Source organism: Schistocerca cancellata, chromosome 9 (genome assembly GCF_023864275.1).
Source record: "Schistocerca cancellata isolate TAMUIC-IGC-003103 chromosome 9, iqSchCanc2.1, whole genome shotgun sequence".
NCBI classification, from domain to species: Eukaryota; Metazoa; Arthropoda; class Insecta; order Orthoptera; family Acrididae; genus Schistocerca; species Schistocerca cancellata.
In genome coordinates this window covers 502484905-502502644 of record NC_064634.1, presented here as the reverse complement: position 1 = coordinate 502502644, position 17740 = coordinate 502484905, and the positions used below count along the sequence as shown (strand labels likewise).

Here is a 17740-nt window from a genome sequence, read left to right as displayed (position 1 = left end):
TCTCCATGTCGCGTACCGGTCCCCTGGTGGACCGCAGCATGTAGAGACGCTTTACGTGCTAGTCGACGTGCTTTACGCACCTTTAAACGCCACCCTACAGTGGCGAATTGTATTAATTATAAACGATTACGTGCTCAGTGTGTCCGACACCTTTCGCCAGGAGAATGGGGTGCCACAGGGCTCAGTTTTGAGCGTCGCTCTCTTCGCCATCGCGATCAATCCAATAATGGATTGCCTCCCAGCTGATATATCAGGCTCCCTTTTTGTGGACGATTTTACCATCTATTGCAGCGCGCAGTGTACACGTGTCCTGGAGCGCTGTCTTCAGCGTTCTCTTGACCGTCTTTACTCCTGGAGTGTCGCCAATGGCTTCCGTTTTTCTGCCGAGAAGACGGTCTGTATTAACTTCTGGCGCTACAAAGAGTTTCTCCCACCATCCTTACGACTCGGTCCCGTTGCTCTCCCAATCGTGGAGACAACCAAATTTTTAGGCCTTACCTTTGACAGGAAACTTAGCTGGTCTCCACATGTGTCATATTTGGCCGCCCGTTGTACCCGTCCTTTAAATGTCCTCCGTGTTCTCAGTGGTATGTCGTGGGGAGCGGATCGAACTGTCCTACTTCGTCTATATCGGTCGATCGTCCGCTCCAAGCTGGATTATGGGAGCTTCGTATACTCCTCTGCACGGCCATCCATCTTACGCCGCCTCAACTCCATACAACGTCGGGGTTTACGACTTGCGATCGGAGCATTTTATACTAGTCCCGTAGAGAGTCTTCATGCTGACGCTGGCGAATTGCCACTCACCTACCGGCGCGATATACTGCTTTGTCGGTATGCCTGTCGGCTACTGTCAATGCCCGACCATCCGTCTTATCGTTCCTTTTTTGACGACTCTCTTGACCGTCAATACGGGTTGTATGTCTCTGCCCTGCTACCCCCTGGAGTTCGCTTTCGTCGCCCCCTTCAACACCTTAATTTTTCACTCCCTGCAACCTTTCGAGTGGGCAAGAGCCGCACGCCACCTTGGCTCCAGGCTCAGGTCCGCGTTCACCTTGACCTCAGCTTGCTCCCAAAAGAGGTCACCCCCGGTTCGGTCTACCGCTCCTGTTTTTTGGAACTTCGTTCGAAGTTCATCAACATGACTTTCATTTATACAGATGGCTCTAAGACCAATGACGGGGTCGGGTGTTCCTTTATCGTCGGGGCACAAAAATTCAAATACCGGCTCCATGGCCATTGTTCGGTCTTCACAGCTGAGCTCTTTGCCCTCTACCAGGCTGTTCTTTACATCTGCCGCCACCGACATTCTGCTTATGTCATCTGCTCAGATTCCCTGAGCGCCATCCAGAGCCTCAGTGATCCGTACCCGGTTCACCCTTTCGTACACCGGATCCAACGCTCTCTTCAGCAGCTGGTGGACGTCGGTTCTCCGGTTAGCTTTATGTGGGTTCCTGGCCATGTCGGTATCCCTGGGAACGAAGCTGCAGATGCCGCGGCCAAGGCTGCGGTCCTCCAGCTTCGGACAGCTTCTTGTTGTGTCCCTTCGTCCGATTTTAGCAGGGTCATTTGTCGGCGCATTGTGTCGCTGTGGCATGCCGATTGGGCTGCACTTACCGACAACAAGCTTCGGGCCTTAAAACCTCTTCCCGTGGCTTGGACGTCCTCCTCACGCCCTTCTCGGCGGGAGGAGGTCGTTTTAGCCCGGTTAAGAATTGGACACTGCCGGTTCAGCCATCGCCATCTGCTGACGGCTGCGCCGGCGCCGTTCTGCCCATGTGGGCACTTGCTGACGGTTAGACACATTTTAATGTCCTGTCCAGATCTTAACACACTGCGCCTCGATCTTAACCTGCCTAATACTTTCGATGCCATTTTAGCGGATGACCCACGAGCAGCTGCTCGTGTTCTTTGTTTTATCAATTTGACAAACCTCGCTAAGGACATTTGATGATGTTGTTTTTTAATCCTATGCCTGTCAGTCTGTCTTTTATCGTGTTTTCCCTTTTAGTTGTTGTTGTCCACTTGTGCCTCGCGGTGCATTCTTAGAGTAGTCAGGGCGCTAATGACCATTGAAGTTGTGCGCCCTAAAAAAAAAAAAAAAAAGCCCACAGCTGTTACGGTGCCTTAGATTACCACCACACGTACCATAGAAGCCCAGTTGATCACTACCCAGTAGCACGGTACTGCCCCAAGCGGCTTGCGTCTGTGGCACAGTGCAGGTTTTGAGTAGCTGTTTACCTACATGTCAGCATATCTGGACACAACCATCAACCACGTGTAAATAATGAGATTCGGAACCACTTGTGCCTCCTCGAGCTTTGTACTCTGTCATCAGACGTGCAACTGATCAGCCTGTCCCTCTTCACAGTGCATACAAGCCTCCGATCTCAATGTTCTGTGATGAGGTGTGGACGTTCAACACCTTGTGACCTAGTCTTGGCTTCATCCTTGTTGAACCACTTGACCTAGATGTTGATGACAGCAGCAAATGGACAGCTTCTCTCTTTCCAAAATGCTCCTTCCCAGCTGCTCAGTCATAACAGTCTATCTTTTGTCTGAGTCACTTGTGTGACTGGATTTCCCATTTGCGGTACATATTTTTGCTAGAATGAGTCCCCATTCATCTCTGCTCCACGTGTATGTAAGGGAAAGTCACATGAAAACAAGACATATGGGAAAAAAGTAACTAATCTGTTTATTATTTCAACAGTGATCACCATAATTGGTGATACATTTATGCCATTGTGAGTCTAGAGGGCTAATGCCTTCATGGAAAAATGTTTACAGTTGCTTGTGGAATCATGATTGTACCCAGGCATGCACATCTTTGAAGCAAATAAGCGGTTGGAAATATCTTTCTGCAGGGCTCCAGAAATGTGGAAATCACATGGGAAGAGATCACATTTGTATGGAAGATGTGTAAGGGCTTCCCAGTGTAGTCCAGATATTCTACCAACTGAATATCTGTTTACATCTTGCCAAGGTTGTTTAGACTATGCTGCAGACATTTTCCTGGGTAGCATTTACGCATACTCCATACCAGCCCCGATCTCTCCTCATATGATATTCATGTCCTAAGAAACATTTGTGGGCATCAGTTTGCTTCGGATGAAGAAGTGTGTGCCTGTGTTCAGTCATGGTTCCGTAGGGTACCACCAACATCTCTCTGGCATTAACCACTACTAACAGTTATTGTGGTTCTCTAAAAGTCCTGTGATGCTACTACGAGGTTCAGCATACTCTACTTCCTCTTACGATGTTTTATGACTGTTAAGAATGTAAAAGTAGTTATACGAGGTACTTCTAGAAGCTGTCACTCTGTATTTTTCTCCTATGTTGTCCCAATTTTTCTCAAGTGTATTATTCACGATGCAGTGATATCAGAGGAAGAGAAAGTTATCATAGCTGCTCAGTCGTGGATACAAGTGGTTAGGGGAGTTGTGAAGCTCCGCAGGGTCAAGTGTGAAGTGTTCCACCACAGCTGGCTGCCTGAGTTGGGTTGCTGGGTATCAGTACGGTACAGAGCTCCGTGCTATGCACTCCTCTCTGGAAGCAACAATGAGGCCAGTGAATACCACAAAACTGGTTCTTGTCATGTCGCCTCACACTACTTGCACCAAATGGGCAGATGTCTTTGTAGCTCAGAATTACAAAAGCAGGTCTTTAGATATTCTGATAGGATCCTGACATTCCTTGCATCACATAAGCTCTTTGCTTCTTGAAAATAGGGAAAGGCTGAAATATCTATATATCAAATTATCAATATTTTCTTGAAATAAAGTCAAAATATATTGTCACATTTATAATATAGATGTATCAATTAATCAATATTTAATAGTGAATATTGAAAATGATATTTTTGTCTGTCTTTCCTTGACTTGTAGGCACTATAGTTCTCATTGGCAGAGTTCTTGCCCATTCCAACTACTACCAATCTTTGCAATTTGACATTTACTGTCTTACAATGGGCTTAATTTTGAGCATCCAGATTGGAATGTGTATGTATCTGCACTGCATATTCATGAAAGCTTCTTATGCCCATGTGTCATTTCTGGCATTGCAAATGACAGGTAAAAGTGAAAAAGGCTCAAATTTCTTGACAATATTGTATGAGAATGGTGGAAACTAATACTTCCTGTTCCCAACTTTCAGGCGGCATCTTCACTTCGTACTTCCTCATTACTTGGCTCAAGAAAAGATAGAAGCACGTCGAAAGAAATGTACACTCGGTACAAAAATCGCACATGTTACTGCAGTTGTATATAATGGAAAATAAGACTAAGGTGCCTGAAATGTTGTCATTTCACACCTGTTTTGCCAGAAATGGCTAAAAAAAATACTTCACGTAACAAGTATCTTCTGTTTTGTCTGAAAGAGTTACTTCCAAATTAAACCAGGTTGTGCCAGATAATAGCAACAGACTGAGAGTTCTGTTAATGTCTGATCACGGGTTTCATTAATTAGTCTTTTTGTAAATAAGTGATTTCATAGCATATTGTGTGTCTTTTATTGGTTAATGTTGGATATAATAAAGTACTTGTCAGTTTTTAATTGTTTGTTAAGCATTTATGTGACTTTGCTCATTTAAAAAAAAATTCCTTGTTATATAGAGTAACTCATTGAAGTATTGACATTATTGTCCCTGTATTATTGATGCCTTTTATTGATATTGATATATTGGTAATTTTTAGAAGTTCGCCCATCCCTACCTGGGAAGCATGTTAGACAACGCCAGTCATTGCCTCTAGGTTTGAACTCCCACGTGTGTTGGTGTCGAGAGAATCGGCACTCTCAGTACATCAATCATAATTGCGGTTTGCTGCAAACTTGTTCAGATTTGTCACACTCTAATTACTCACCTTTGTCACAATGTGATGAGCTGTTCCAGTTGCTTGACTTGTAGCTCACCTGTTGTGCATTAATCAACCTAAACAATAAAGAAAAGGCAACTGGACTTGATGAGTTACTTCTATGATTACAGAGGTATACAGATGATGTGAAGGAACTTACTTTCTTTCTAGCAGCAATTCATGTATCTGTTTATTATTTTATTTATCTCCACCAAGTGTGAGCTTTCAAGCCCTCGCTTACATCAGACTGGGAACTACAAATATCAAAAATTATTACTGAAAATTCTCTGTATGAACACTTCTGAGATATTTCCACAGTCTGTACTTGATAATCTTCTTACTGTTGTGTCCACCATCTACAGACTGTGATGTTTCAGCTGTGCTTTTCCTTTTCCTTGCAATTCAGCTTTTGACTTTAACCCAGTATTCTCACATTAGCTTCATATATTGTTCCTTCCCTGTTTCAGTTCACATTTTGTCAATTGCGAGTATTGGTTGTTCTTGGAAACCAGGGTGATATCGCAGTTTCTTCTTGATCATAATGTTTTTCCACATGTCCTCTTGCATTATATCCAATTTTCTGTCTCGGTGGACCACATGTCCCTGGGTCTCTTTTGAGAAAGTTGTGGAAGATCAGATCAGTCAACCTTGTAGGGCTCATAAGAGCAATGTGGCCATAGAAAAGAATTGTCCTTCAAATATAGATACTGTTATCTTTACTACATGTGTGTAGAGCTACAGGCTGTGTTGTGTTTATAATTCAACAATTTTTTTGACTGAGTGTAATTTTTTCCTCCAAATCTGTCTTTCTCACATTTAAAACAAGTGACTCTGGCAATACTTCACAATTGGTAAAAATGTATCAAAACTGAATATACCTCCTAATCTCCTCCTCTTCCTCCTCCTCCTCCTCCTCTCACCTCTCTTTGTCCCTCTCATCCTTCCACCTCTCGAAGTCCATTTCCAACCCATTCTCTGTCCATTGAGCCTTTCTTCTTCTTCTTCTTCTTATTATTATTATTATTATTATTGCATATTTGTATTCTACAGCAGTAGGCTGATCGTAAGCCGGTGGTCCATATAAACAGCTTTCCTGTTTTCTACGAAAACGGAGTGTGAAGAAGAAAACAGTATTGCACGTTGTTGTGTATACAGTTACATTTCAAATAAAAATGTGATGGAAAAGAATGTATATAGGAGAAACAATTTGTCTGGTTGCATCCAAATGTCTATTACAGTATTGTGTAAAAGTTTAAAGTAACTCAGTCAGGAACTCTTAGAGGATTTTGTCAACAATGTTTCCCCTATATATATTACAAATAAATTCATGCATTAAAATATGTGTTGCCTATATCCATCTGAATGTTCATCTCCTGGGTCTGTCAAGACTTTACTTAGAGTATTGTGTAAAACTTTCAAGTAAATTGCTCCAGACATTTTTGAGAGTCCCAGGAAAATGCGTGTCCTATGTCCAACCATAGGTTTATCAGAGTATCATGTAAAAATTTGAAGTAAATTGGTCAAGAATTTGAGATTTTTTGCTTAAACATTCTCCCTGTTATACATCAATAGTGCTGAACTGCAACCATATGTGTCAATTTGTTCATACAGAGACATCGTTATGTCAATTTTTATTTAATGGTTGGTTTAAATTTATTTTCCAATCTTTCTTCATCTAATACATATTTTATTAATGAAGTTTATTATAATGATAAGGATTGAAGCTGAAGCAATGAATTAATATTTGCACCATGGCGTAGACTTGAACTGAGGTCTTCTGCATACTAGGCAGACGTACGCAGGAGACCGAGGCCTGAGACTGGGCTGTGGCACAAATTTTAATTAATTACTTCATCTTCTGTCCTCAGCTAAAATAAATTTGCAACTCATATGTGTACAGGAAAATGTATTTTAATTTTACATATGCTGCTGATGCTGATGATGAGGTTGCTGTTTGATACCATCAAAATAATATTCATTTAAAAATGTGTAGCCTTTGTTGGCCCAATCATTTATTAGAGTATTGTGTAAAAATCAAGTAAATCAGTAAAGAAATTTTTGATTTTTTTGTTGTTGACATAATTATGACTTGTCTTTAGGTAGTTGTATAGATTTTTCAATAAGACCTCTTACATTCGTAGTAAGGTGGTTTGTGCCATATAGGTCATTGAATTTACTGACTAAAGTGTCATATTTTAACAGTGACCATGTCACAGTTTCTGGTAAATCTTATGCTGAGACATTTCCACAGCTTTGTCTGTATCCTTATAAACAGAAACAGCGACCACTGAAAACTACTGAAATTACAATCCTTAGAGATCACAGACACACACACTCACACTCCACTCACGTAGATGAGTCAGGTGGCCTTCTTTCTTTTGCTTTTGTGTTGCTGAACACACAGCTTCACTGTACCCGATGTTCTACAATAAGTGGCACCTTTCAGCTTAACTTGACTGATGCTGTAATGGTTTCCACCAGAGAATGTATTTTGATAATGATTGTATTATAGAGTACAGTGTTTTCATGCACGCTTACTGTCTGTTTCAGGGGGAGCGTATCTGAAGCAGGAGATGACAAATCACAAGGTAAGGAAGCTTCAGTTTCCAAACGTAGTTTCCTACACCATGCACCCACCATGTTGAGGTCACAGATACACCTGTAGCTTACATGCCTCCTATGCCTACAAGTACATAGATTTTAAAGGTGAGCATGTCTGGGGTGGTTATAGCGTCATTTCACACTTGTTCAGTACAAATGCTACTATTAATGTTAGTGAAGTTAGTTGTGGTGGAGATGCATGCAGTGAACTGTAGACTATTGCCAATAATTAATTCTGTAATGTACTGACTTTTCCATTGATGTAGTGCTGCAGTCTTTGTACACACTATTAACACATCAGTTGCAATATTGGAAAGAGTTAAGTTATAATTGGCTTAGCAAATAACTGTGGTTGTTGTGGTAGATAAATGTGACAAAAATAGTACGTGGCTGTCAAAGAATTTGCATGCCTAGCCTGTCGCTCACTCTCACTCGTGAAAGAAACGAAAAGCTTACCGTGCTGCAGAACATGTTGCTGCATTAAACTGCTCATGCCTTGCCATATAATCAAGGTAAGATGTTTTTTTTCCCCTTTACTGAAACCCTTAGTGCGAGCAATAAAACAGTGTGAAATGTATTGAATTTATTATAGAGATGGAAATAGCTTTTAAGAAATGACTTTTTGTCATGTACTGAATTTCATAAAAAATGGCAGCAATTGAAGTATCACAATGAGAATGAGGGAACTTTTTTTGGGGGGGTGGGGGGGAGGAGGAGGGGGGGGGGGAGAGTATCTTGGACATAAGGCAAATGGAAGTTAATGGCTAGTGGACACTGTTTTAATAAATAAAAAAAGTTAAGAGCTGGAGATCATCAGAAAGAACCATGCAAGACTGTTGATCCAAACATTAAGACTTGGCTCCACACAATTGATTTTTAACTCCAGGCAACTGTAATGAATGACAGGAAAAACCCTGCAAATAATGTAGACAAGGGAATATATGGAAAAGAACATGAGTGCATGGCATTAGGTTTTCGATACTGAAGATTGCAGGACTTTGATGCCTGATCATCTTAGAAGATAGTGTCTCAGGTGTGCTGTTCACAGGTACTGTAGGGATGTGTATCATTCACAATTTGGAACACTATTGTATGCAAATGTCGGATGCCTCTCATTGCTACCCACAGTAATTGGAGGACTGTGAAATGTCAGGACAAATACCTCTGACATACTGTACAGCCTTAATGTCAACATTTCAGTGACCTGTTCGTCTTCTATGATGATCTCTCTCTCTCTCTCTCTCTCTCTCTCTCTCTCTCTCTCACACACACACACACACACACACACACACACACACAACCACCCATATCATGAGTGCCTTCCTCATTGAGGCAAGAATTGACCGAATGCCATGTCCTGTAGTATCTGCATCCTTGGGAGCAGTTTAAATGATGTGCAGCATACCATCACAGTGGACCTCCCCATACACTGGATGATCTCAGCAGGGCTTTCGTCAGAGACAAGATGAGCTGGAGCAGCATCATTTTGGCCACTTAGTGGATGATGTGCCAAGGAGGATCCAAAAATATTGCAAGGAGTGCAGTGGAGCAATGACAATAATGAGTGTTACACTGCACCACAGTCTCTTTTCACAGTTGTTCAAAGATTTAGTTTGAAATAGTTGTTTTTTCATTCCACACTCCGCTAGAATCTACACCCACAAACATTGACAGATGTACAGGTGATGCAAAACTATTTGAGTAATTTGTCATTTTCTACAAGACTCTGAGATCCTAATAACATAAGCCACCAGAGTTTGAAATATAGAGGCTACTGGTAATACGTGCACTGATTGTCATAAAAAGGCCTGCACCCTAAAGGAGGAGGCAGATTGTGATTATTGTTGACGGACAGGGGTAGATAATACCACAGGAACAAAATTGTTAGATTTTTGGCTTTGAAGGTCCAATGTTTACTGCACTATAGGGCCACAAGATGTACGTGTTAGTATGCCATAAGGGCCCTCACAGTTCTGAATACAAGCACCCAGATGTTGTGGCATGGCACTGTACAGGTTTCGGATGTGGTCCTATGATACTTCAGTCTGTGATGCTTGCACCTGAGCATGTAGTTTCTGCGGACTGATGGGTGGAGGTGGAATTCTGGTGACATGCTCCACGGCACCCCACACATTCTCGATCGGGAAGAGGTGGGGCAATGCCACTGGCCGTGGCAGAGGATCCACAGCTTCGAGGCTTGCTCAGGAGGTGGCAGCAGTATGACGGCGAGTGTTATCCTTTCAGAATAAGGCATGAATGTGGGCACTTGCAAATGGCAGCAGGACCACCCGACATCTCAGAGTCCCACGGTGTGGCCTCTCTCGAACTTGTATAAGTAGGCAACCCACTGTCTAAGTGGCTGGCAAAGCCATTTGGGGCCCTTTTGTACCAGATCGTAGATACGACATAAAGGCCTCTCCCACATTTGATGCAAATGTAATCATTGCTGTAGTTGATGGTGTGCAAAATAAACACCCAGCCTGCAGTGCATCAGTAAGGTTCTTGTGGGTGCAGCTATTTTTATATCATCAGTGTATGTGGATTGCAAAATTTTCTTTGTAACTAATCAATCATTGGAAGGATGACCTCACCAGGCTCATTTTATGAAAGTGGTGATACAGGAGGAATGAACATGAACATTTCTGTGTTGTGTTGTGCCATCAATTTCCACAAGGAAGTATACCTAGATGGACATTTAAGGCACACAAATTTGACAGCTTTCTTTTAAGTAGCGAGTGATTGTGGTATAGAAGAGGGAGTATTGTTTGCAGAGCAATAGGTAAAATGTAAAGAAGAAGAGCACAAATCCTTCTGAATGTGCACATGTAAAAACAATGCAGAGCATTGTAAAAGAGAGATTTTTCTCGTGCATTCTTGCATTCTGTGAGCTGAAGCTTTCCGAGAGAGTGAGCGTCAATGTGCCAGTAAGATAAGCATAAATTATGTTTTTAATCTAGAGTAGAATAATATGGACTTCTTTCCTGTGTGCAGTGAGATGATTGTTATTAGTAATAGTATTTTGCATTTTTGAGTCGGTGGCATTATAGAAATACATGTTCAGTGAAGACCCTTGTAAATAAAACAGTGTTTGTGAAAACATTTCCAGGGAACCTGGCAGCTATCTTCAGGCGAGCAGGCAATAGTGTTCAGCAGGCCCCCATCTGTGCGAGGCTATTACATTCAGACCCTGCTGCTTACGAATGCGATTCAGCAAAAAGTAGGGGCAAATATTGTCAGATCTTAATTTAAACCATTGCAGTACAGTATGGGTTTGTAGTTAGTGCCGGTGTTGTCTGGTCAGTGGTATCCTGCAGTAGGCTAGCGATCGTGACGAACGGTGCCGTCTCGAGGTACTGCTCGTTGCTAGTGGAGGTCATTCCTAAGTGAACTACACTGAGCAGTTGTCTTATCTGCAAACTGTAGTTTGACTCAATGCCTTAAGACTGTTGCCTCAATCTGGTCTATTCCGGGAAACTCTCCAGACAAATGCCGTATTAATTAGCATGGAGTAAGAAAGGCTCGTGTTGATGGGAATTTGGAAGAAGCATCTAATAATCTCTTGTTGCATGCTGTCAGAGTTTCAAATAAGTATTTTCTTTTGTGTATTTCTAATTTTCTGTTGTTCTCTCTCTCTCTCTCTCTCTCTCTCTCTCTCTCTCTCTCTCTCTCTCTCTCTCTGTGTCTGTCTGACTGTGTGTGTGTGTATGTCCATCTATCTATAACATGTCAGGAGACAGAGGCTATATGACTGTGGTGTGGTGTATTTCTTATTACTTAAGACAGAATATATTACAAAACTGTTATTGTTCTGCTTAGGGTTTCTCATACATTGTCTAATGTAACAGCCAATACAATTGCAAGAATACAAAATAATTGTCAGTTCACATGTGGAAACACACACACTGCTTGGTTAAAAATACAAAAAAGAAATATAGTCAATTCCTGTGTGCTGCCTGTAGTACAGTGAACTTGATTGCATTAATCAAATCTTCATGCAAATTCTGGCTGTATCTACCATCTGTCATTATAAAGTGACACTCTTACAAAAAGGAAGATAATTAAGTAGATTTTCCACAGTTTCCTAAATTTATAACTTTTCAGTAACACAATAAGAGCATAATTGTTGCAGAACTGTAGGTTTAAACTTAGCATATAAACGTACACTGGTACATTGTTTGGTTGTATAAGTAGGGGAAGGCTTTAAATTATCTCATTGTGCAGCTACGCAGTGTTCTTTGTCAAACACTACACTTGTGAATAATTACAGCTGGTTAGGGCAGTCATTGGAAGCTATATATTTTCGTATGAACATTGGAACCAAAACTGGAAACTTGAGGGCCTCTTGTATGTGGGCTTAAGACACTGGTCTCCACCACCCATGAGGGCCAATGTTTAAATATCTGTTATGCTATTCCCATTTACAATTTCCATGATTTCTCCTATCCCACTTAGACTTTTTCTTTATTTGTGTATGCATGTTTTCTGTTTTGCCATCTGTAGTGATATTTTTGTTGGATCAGTTCCTGTTGGCTGTAACCTGGACATTTTATTTATTGAGGTTGGTGTATTAAAGTACAGTTAAATGAGAGGAAGAGCCACAGGCAGTTTGACATCTTCATCTGAAAGGATAAGAGTCGACCGTTTCCAAATTCCGTTATCTTCATGTAACAAAAATTTTCAGTAATGAGAAAAAACTGTCACTTAGTTGTTATTTAGTTTTTATTAGTAGTTATGTATTACTTTTTTGTATTCTGGATTTGTATTTGTATGTTCCATAAATCACACTACAGTATTTTTATTTAAAATGAATAGTTTACTTTGAATGTAAAGACTTTTGCAACTGTAATGTGGGCATGAGGGTTTCTGGAAATGTTTTGGTTTTAAAGTGATGGGTGCAAATGAAAAATAACATAGACATTTCATAATACTTATTCCTGTTACAACATTGATAGTTACCACAGGAATAATAACTTAGTACATACCTGCTAATTAATTTTTTTAACAATTGGCAGCAACTTTATATTAAAATATTGCATCATTAGAAGAGCACTACTTTTTACATCAAATACTGATCTGCTCTTCAGCCTCATCAGGTAGCTCCTTCTGACATCAGATTCTTCATCCAGTTCAACTCCAGACCACTGTTTGGAGACGTTCTTGTAGAATAAAAGTTCGTTAATGTCCATTCAACCTTGTACATGACTGTTACCTCTTTCATTTTTTTTCTGGTGTTATCATAACACTATTACATATCCCTGCTGTTTTACTCCCATCCAAGATCATCCTTACTGTAATACTTTTACCGCATCCTATATCAGTATTTAACTTTATTCCATTTGAATAGTAATAGAGCTCTGACCTTTCTTTTTAATTAATATTCTTGTTGAAGGTTTGAACTGAAAGTGCCATGCAGAGGGAGATTTCATGGAATCTTTAAGAGATTCCTTCCAGTCAGCAACTTGTACATCTAATACAAGTTCATAAATAATCTCAAAGCTCCTGAAAATGTCATAATAATCACAGGGGTTCAAAATAGTACTTTTTGAACATACTTTTTTTTTAGTCTGGCTAAATATGTGATTGGAGGGAACATTTGAATGGCCAACACCTGGAAAAACAAGGTTGACATGTTTTACATCTTGTGAACAATTTTGAGTGAACAAAGTACACTGCAAGGCAATCAGAACTTGACTTTTATTTTGTCCACCACAGCTGTTGGCTAGTAACTTCACCGTATCTATATTTTCTAGCCTTAAGAGGGGTGTTCAATAAGTAATGCCCCACATGTTTTTTCTCAGAACATATTTATTATTAAGAGTCAGAATTTGGTGACAATATACATCAACATGTCTTGTCCACATCCTATTTTTATACGTAGTCTCAATCACGTTCTATGGCCTTATGCCAACATTGTGGAAGAGCATATATTCCCTGTTGGTAAAAGCTCTTATCCTATAGGTGTAGCAATATTTTCACTGCTCGACTGACACTCTCATAATCTTCAAAGTGTGTTGCCCACAGAGTAGCTTTAAGCGGCCCAAAGAGGTGGAAGTCTGTGGATGCCAGGTCTGGACTCTAGGGTGGATTAGGCAATGATGATGACCGGTGACTGTGACACGACGTTGCTGATTGTGGAACTCTGTTTCTGTGTTTCCTGAGGCTGTAACTTTCTTTATCCATCATCCAACTGTACTCCCTATCAACTGCAGAATTGCCGTACACTGCTCACAAACATTACTGGCTGTTCACCACGGTTTCTTTTTCTGCACACAAGAATTCAATAACAGCACACTGCTTTAACACGAGTAGTATGTAGACACCATTTTGACGCATTACTACAGCTCTACCATCTGCCAGAATGGTTCAAAACTTCGCCGGCACACGGAACAAACATCAATTGTGGATCACGCACGAGGACATTTATCTATTGTGTATTAATGGCTTTTAAAAAGATTTGGGCATTACTTATTGAATGACTCTTGTATATTGCACAGCCTGTGAAAAATTGATGATGCATTTTGACATGAACCTTTGGAGAATACATTGTCTAACCATATGTAGCAAAATACATTGTCCTTGTTCTGGGAGCCATGAGAGCATACCTCACAATCAGTGAAATTGTAAAAATAAAGTTGTCTTAAGTAATATGGAAGCTTATGGAGAATCAAATTCTTTTGGCTATCAAAGCTCATTGTCGTCTCCCCTTCCGCATCACAGTGTAAAATGCATCTGCTTTCAGTTTACGAATGGTAAGTCTGGCCTTCAGCTCATCTTTCTCCTCGATCTCAAGTCTGTTTTAGTTGCTCTTTTGACTGTAAGCAAAAAAGGCAAACATCTATAGCAGGAGATCCAAATCCATCATTGCATTATCAAATACATTTCAAAAATATTCACAGTTCATGTGCAGATGTGTGCCAGATTTTTCATTGTACGTTTTGTGTAATTTGGAAATTGAAAAGTCAGTACTTAAGTATCGCCTGTGAATGTTTTTCTCCTGACAGTAGTGTTCTCAATTGGTTTTAGTGATTCAATAAAATCTTTCAAAGACCTCCCCCTATCACCATAATTGCTAGATCTTGTGTACCACCTCCCTTGCACTTGGGAGATACCAGTACTTCAGTCTCCGGAAAGTGCTTACACAGATTCTGAACAGGAGCTCGGCCTACCCCAAATGTTTCAATGAATACCTTTTTACAACTCCGGAGTCTCTGAAGTCACCTCTTTGGAATGAAGTATTCAGTAATTACCTTCATATTCATTAGTCAATCTGATGATCTTCTCTGCCTTACTGTCTCCACGATTGTGTACGCATGAATGAAATCATTCTGGTTTGCATGACAGGTGTAGCATAGAATTTCTGATTCATCCTTGTTATATTTTGTATGGAAAGTTGTCCACATTCATATGGCCCTCTCTTTCGCTTGCATGATGGCATCATTGGAGAACCCTTGCTGGAATACCTGGTAAGGTAAATCCAATGAACATTAGACACCATACACATTTCTTTGACTATAAGAACGTAATTTGAAAAAGCAAGCAGAAGTGTATTATAAATGAAACATCTGCCACTTCTTCCACCATTTCCTTACAGGAGATGGTGTAATAATATTGGTGGATACTGCTGTACCTTCCTTATCCATGATTTTTGTATAGCTTCTAAAATTATGCTTACAATCTGTTATGTGTAAATAACCAGCTGTTAATCAGTAAAGTGTATTTGCATCAAAATCCAGCTTGACAGGTGTACCAGTATGAAAAATAATATAAAATACGGAAAGGGAATCAAAATAGACGCATTTATCTCAAAAGAGAAATTTATGTAATTTTTAAAACGTTTTCTAAATCTGATTTGACAAGTGTACTGAAATAATAGGTTTTGGAACTGTATCTTTTTCGGAATGCACTGAATATAATGGTTTTATGTTATGTATTGTTATTGTTATCGGTATCGGTATTTAACGTATACTTGAATTGTGGTCAATATATATATATATATATATATATTTAAAAAGAAAGATGATGAGACTTACCAAACAAAAGCGCTGGCAGGTCGATAGACACACAGACAAACACAAACATACACACAAAATCTAGCTTTCGCAACCAATGGTTGCCTCTTTCCTGACGAGGCAACCATTGGTTGCGAAAGCTAGATTTTGTGTGTATGTTTGTGTTTGTCTGTGTGTCTATCGACCTGCCAGCGCTTTTGTTTGGTAAGTCTCATCATCTTTCTTTTTAAATATATTTTTCCCACGTGGAACGTTTCCCTCTATTATATTCATATCATATCATATATATATATATATATATATATATATATATATATATATATATATATATATATATATATATATATATATATTTAAAAAGAAAGATGATGAGACTTACCCAACAAAAGCGCTGGCAGGTCGATAGACACACAAATAAACACAAACATACACACAAAACACTAGCTTTCGCAACCAACGGTTGCCTCGTCAGGAAAGAGGGAAGGAGAAGGAAAGACAAAAGGATATGGGTTTTAAGGGAGAGGGTAAGGAGTCATTCCAATCCCGGGAGCGGAAAGACTTACCTTAGGGGGAAAAAAGGACAGGTATACACTCGCGCACACACACACATATCCATCCATACATACAAGACACAAGCAGACATTTGTAAAGGCAAAGAGTTTGAGCAGAGATGTCAGTCGGGACGGAAGTATTCCCACGTGGAATGTTTCCCTCTATTATATATATATATATATATATATATATATATATATATATATATATATATATATATATATATATATAACTTCAGTCAAACTTTCGAGTTACCTTTATAACAGAAACAGCTGCTACTGTGTTATAAACTGTGCAGCTCAAAAGATGCTCTTTTGTCATATAAAAATGTTAATATCGAAAAAATATTTATTTAACAGGTTTAGGAATTGGGCAACTGGCTAATGGAGAGGATCAAAATGTGTAGGAAACAGTGCAGTTTCCCGTAAGTGGAGGTAGTGTGCAGAGGTAGTTTGGTAGTAAAGGATGTTGTTTGCAACATTGGCTCTGTTTCAAATAGTGCAGTTCATGGCTTGTGGAAAATAAACTAAATCATAGTGAGACTCGGTTTTCAACAGACAATTCAACAAAACCCAACATTTTAATTTCACAGAATGGGCATACGATTAGTGAAACTGACTAGTTCAAATTTCTAAGTGTTCAGATAGATAGTAAGCTGTAATGGAAAGCCCACATTCAGGATCTTGTTTAGAAACTTAATGCTGCCATTTTTACTATTCCAATCGTAACTGAAGTAAATGATCATTCACCACAAAAATTAGTCTACTTTGCTTATTTTCATTTGCTTATGTTGTATGGTATTATATTTTGGGGTAACTCTTCCCTTTTTGAAAGGATATTTTTGGCTCAGAAACAGGCAGCTACTGCAAGAATTCAAAAATTTTTGCAGTAAAAGTTCACCAAGCATTTGAAAACATGTATAACCTTTTTGACTGTCATCAGAAAACTAAAGATTCGAAGCAGTTGAAAATGCAGAAATACATCAGAAACACGTGTACCTACAAGAATATGATAAATTGACTGTCGGACGTACAAGGCCTTCAAAATAAAAAAAATTCCCTTTTACTTTTTTATAACACATGTTTTGTTCAGCACCCTTATATACATATAGCATATGCTTTGTTTTGTATTTATGCAGTAGTCTCTGTTTATTTAGAAGTCTATTTACAGTGACTGTATACTATCATGAACAGTTCTGCTAAGTACATATCTATCCAGTGCGTGGTTGACTGTTCTTTTGGACTTGATCCACAATTCTCCTACATGCTCTTCTACAGAGCTGACTGTTTGTGTAACAGAGAAGGCAGCAGGTTTTTTTAAAATAGCATCTTTCTTTCTAATTTACTCCATTAAATTTAGCTGTCTTTTCAATGGATTTAATTAAGCAGTATAGTAACAGTTTGCTGGTAATACAGTATGCAGTTTAAGTTCATAAGCTTCCCTTGTCCTTTTAAATGTGTATTTTCACTTGTGCCTAAAAATTTCCTCTTGTTGATGGGATCTATAGAAAACAAAATGAAACTGGGGACATCTAGAGCAATCTCACAGGAACACGAAAGTAAAAAAGATTTCAGATCATGTAGTTCATTCTGATGGTATGTGTGAAACTTAATGAAGATCATAAAGTTGGTGGGTTACATTATTAGATTCGTTGGTAGCCCCAACAAAACTTCGTACTTAGCAGGCAGCAAAATGTATGCCTTATTCAGGGAAGTAAGTTCTGTA

General features: G+C 39.6%; 1 protein-coding gene and 1 long non-coding RNA gene across 3 annotated transcripts in view; one reads left to right on the top strand and one right to left on the bottom strand.

Moving 5' to 3' along the window:
* LOC126101115 (proline dehydrogenase 1, mitochondrial-like) overlaps positions 1 to 17740 on the top strand; it is a 290120-nt gene that overhangs the window by 209781 nt on the left and 62599 nt on the right. The window contains exons 3-4 of one of the 2 annotated variants that reach the window (XM_049911797.1): positions 7404 to 7441; positions 10561 to 10671. In XM_049911797.1, the coding sequence (XP_049767754.1) occupies positions 7404 to 7441; positions 10561 to 10671 (149 nt within the window). The remainder of the gene's footprint in view (positions 1 to 7403; positions 7442 to 10560; positions 10672 to 17740) is intronic. The other variant, XM_049911798.1, reaches the window with a different exon arrangement.
* Positions 14188 to 17740, bottom strand: part of LOC126101120 (uncharacterized) — a 123440-nt gene continuing 119887 nt past the window's right edge. Inside the window, exon 4 of the long non-coding RNA XR_007522267.1 lies at positions 14188 to 14266. This is a non-coding gene — a long non-coding RNA (uncharacterized LOC126101120). The remainder of the gene's footprint in view (positions 14267 to 17740) is intronic.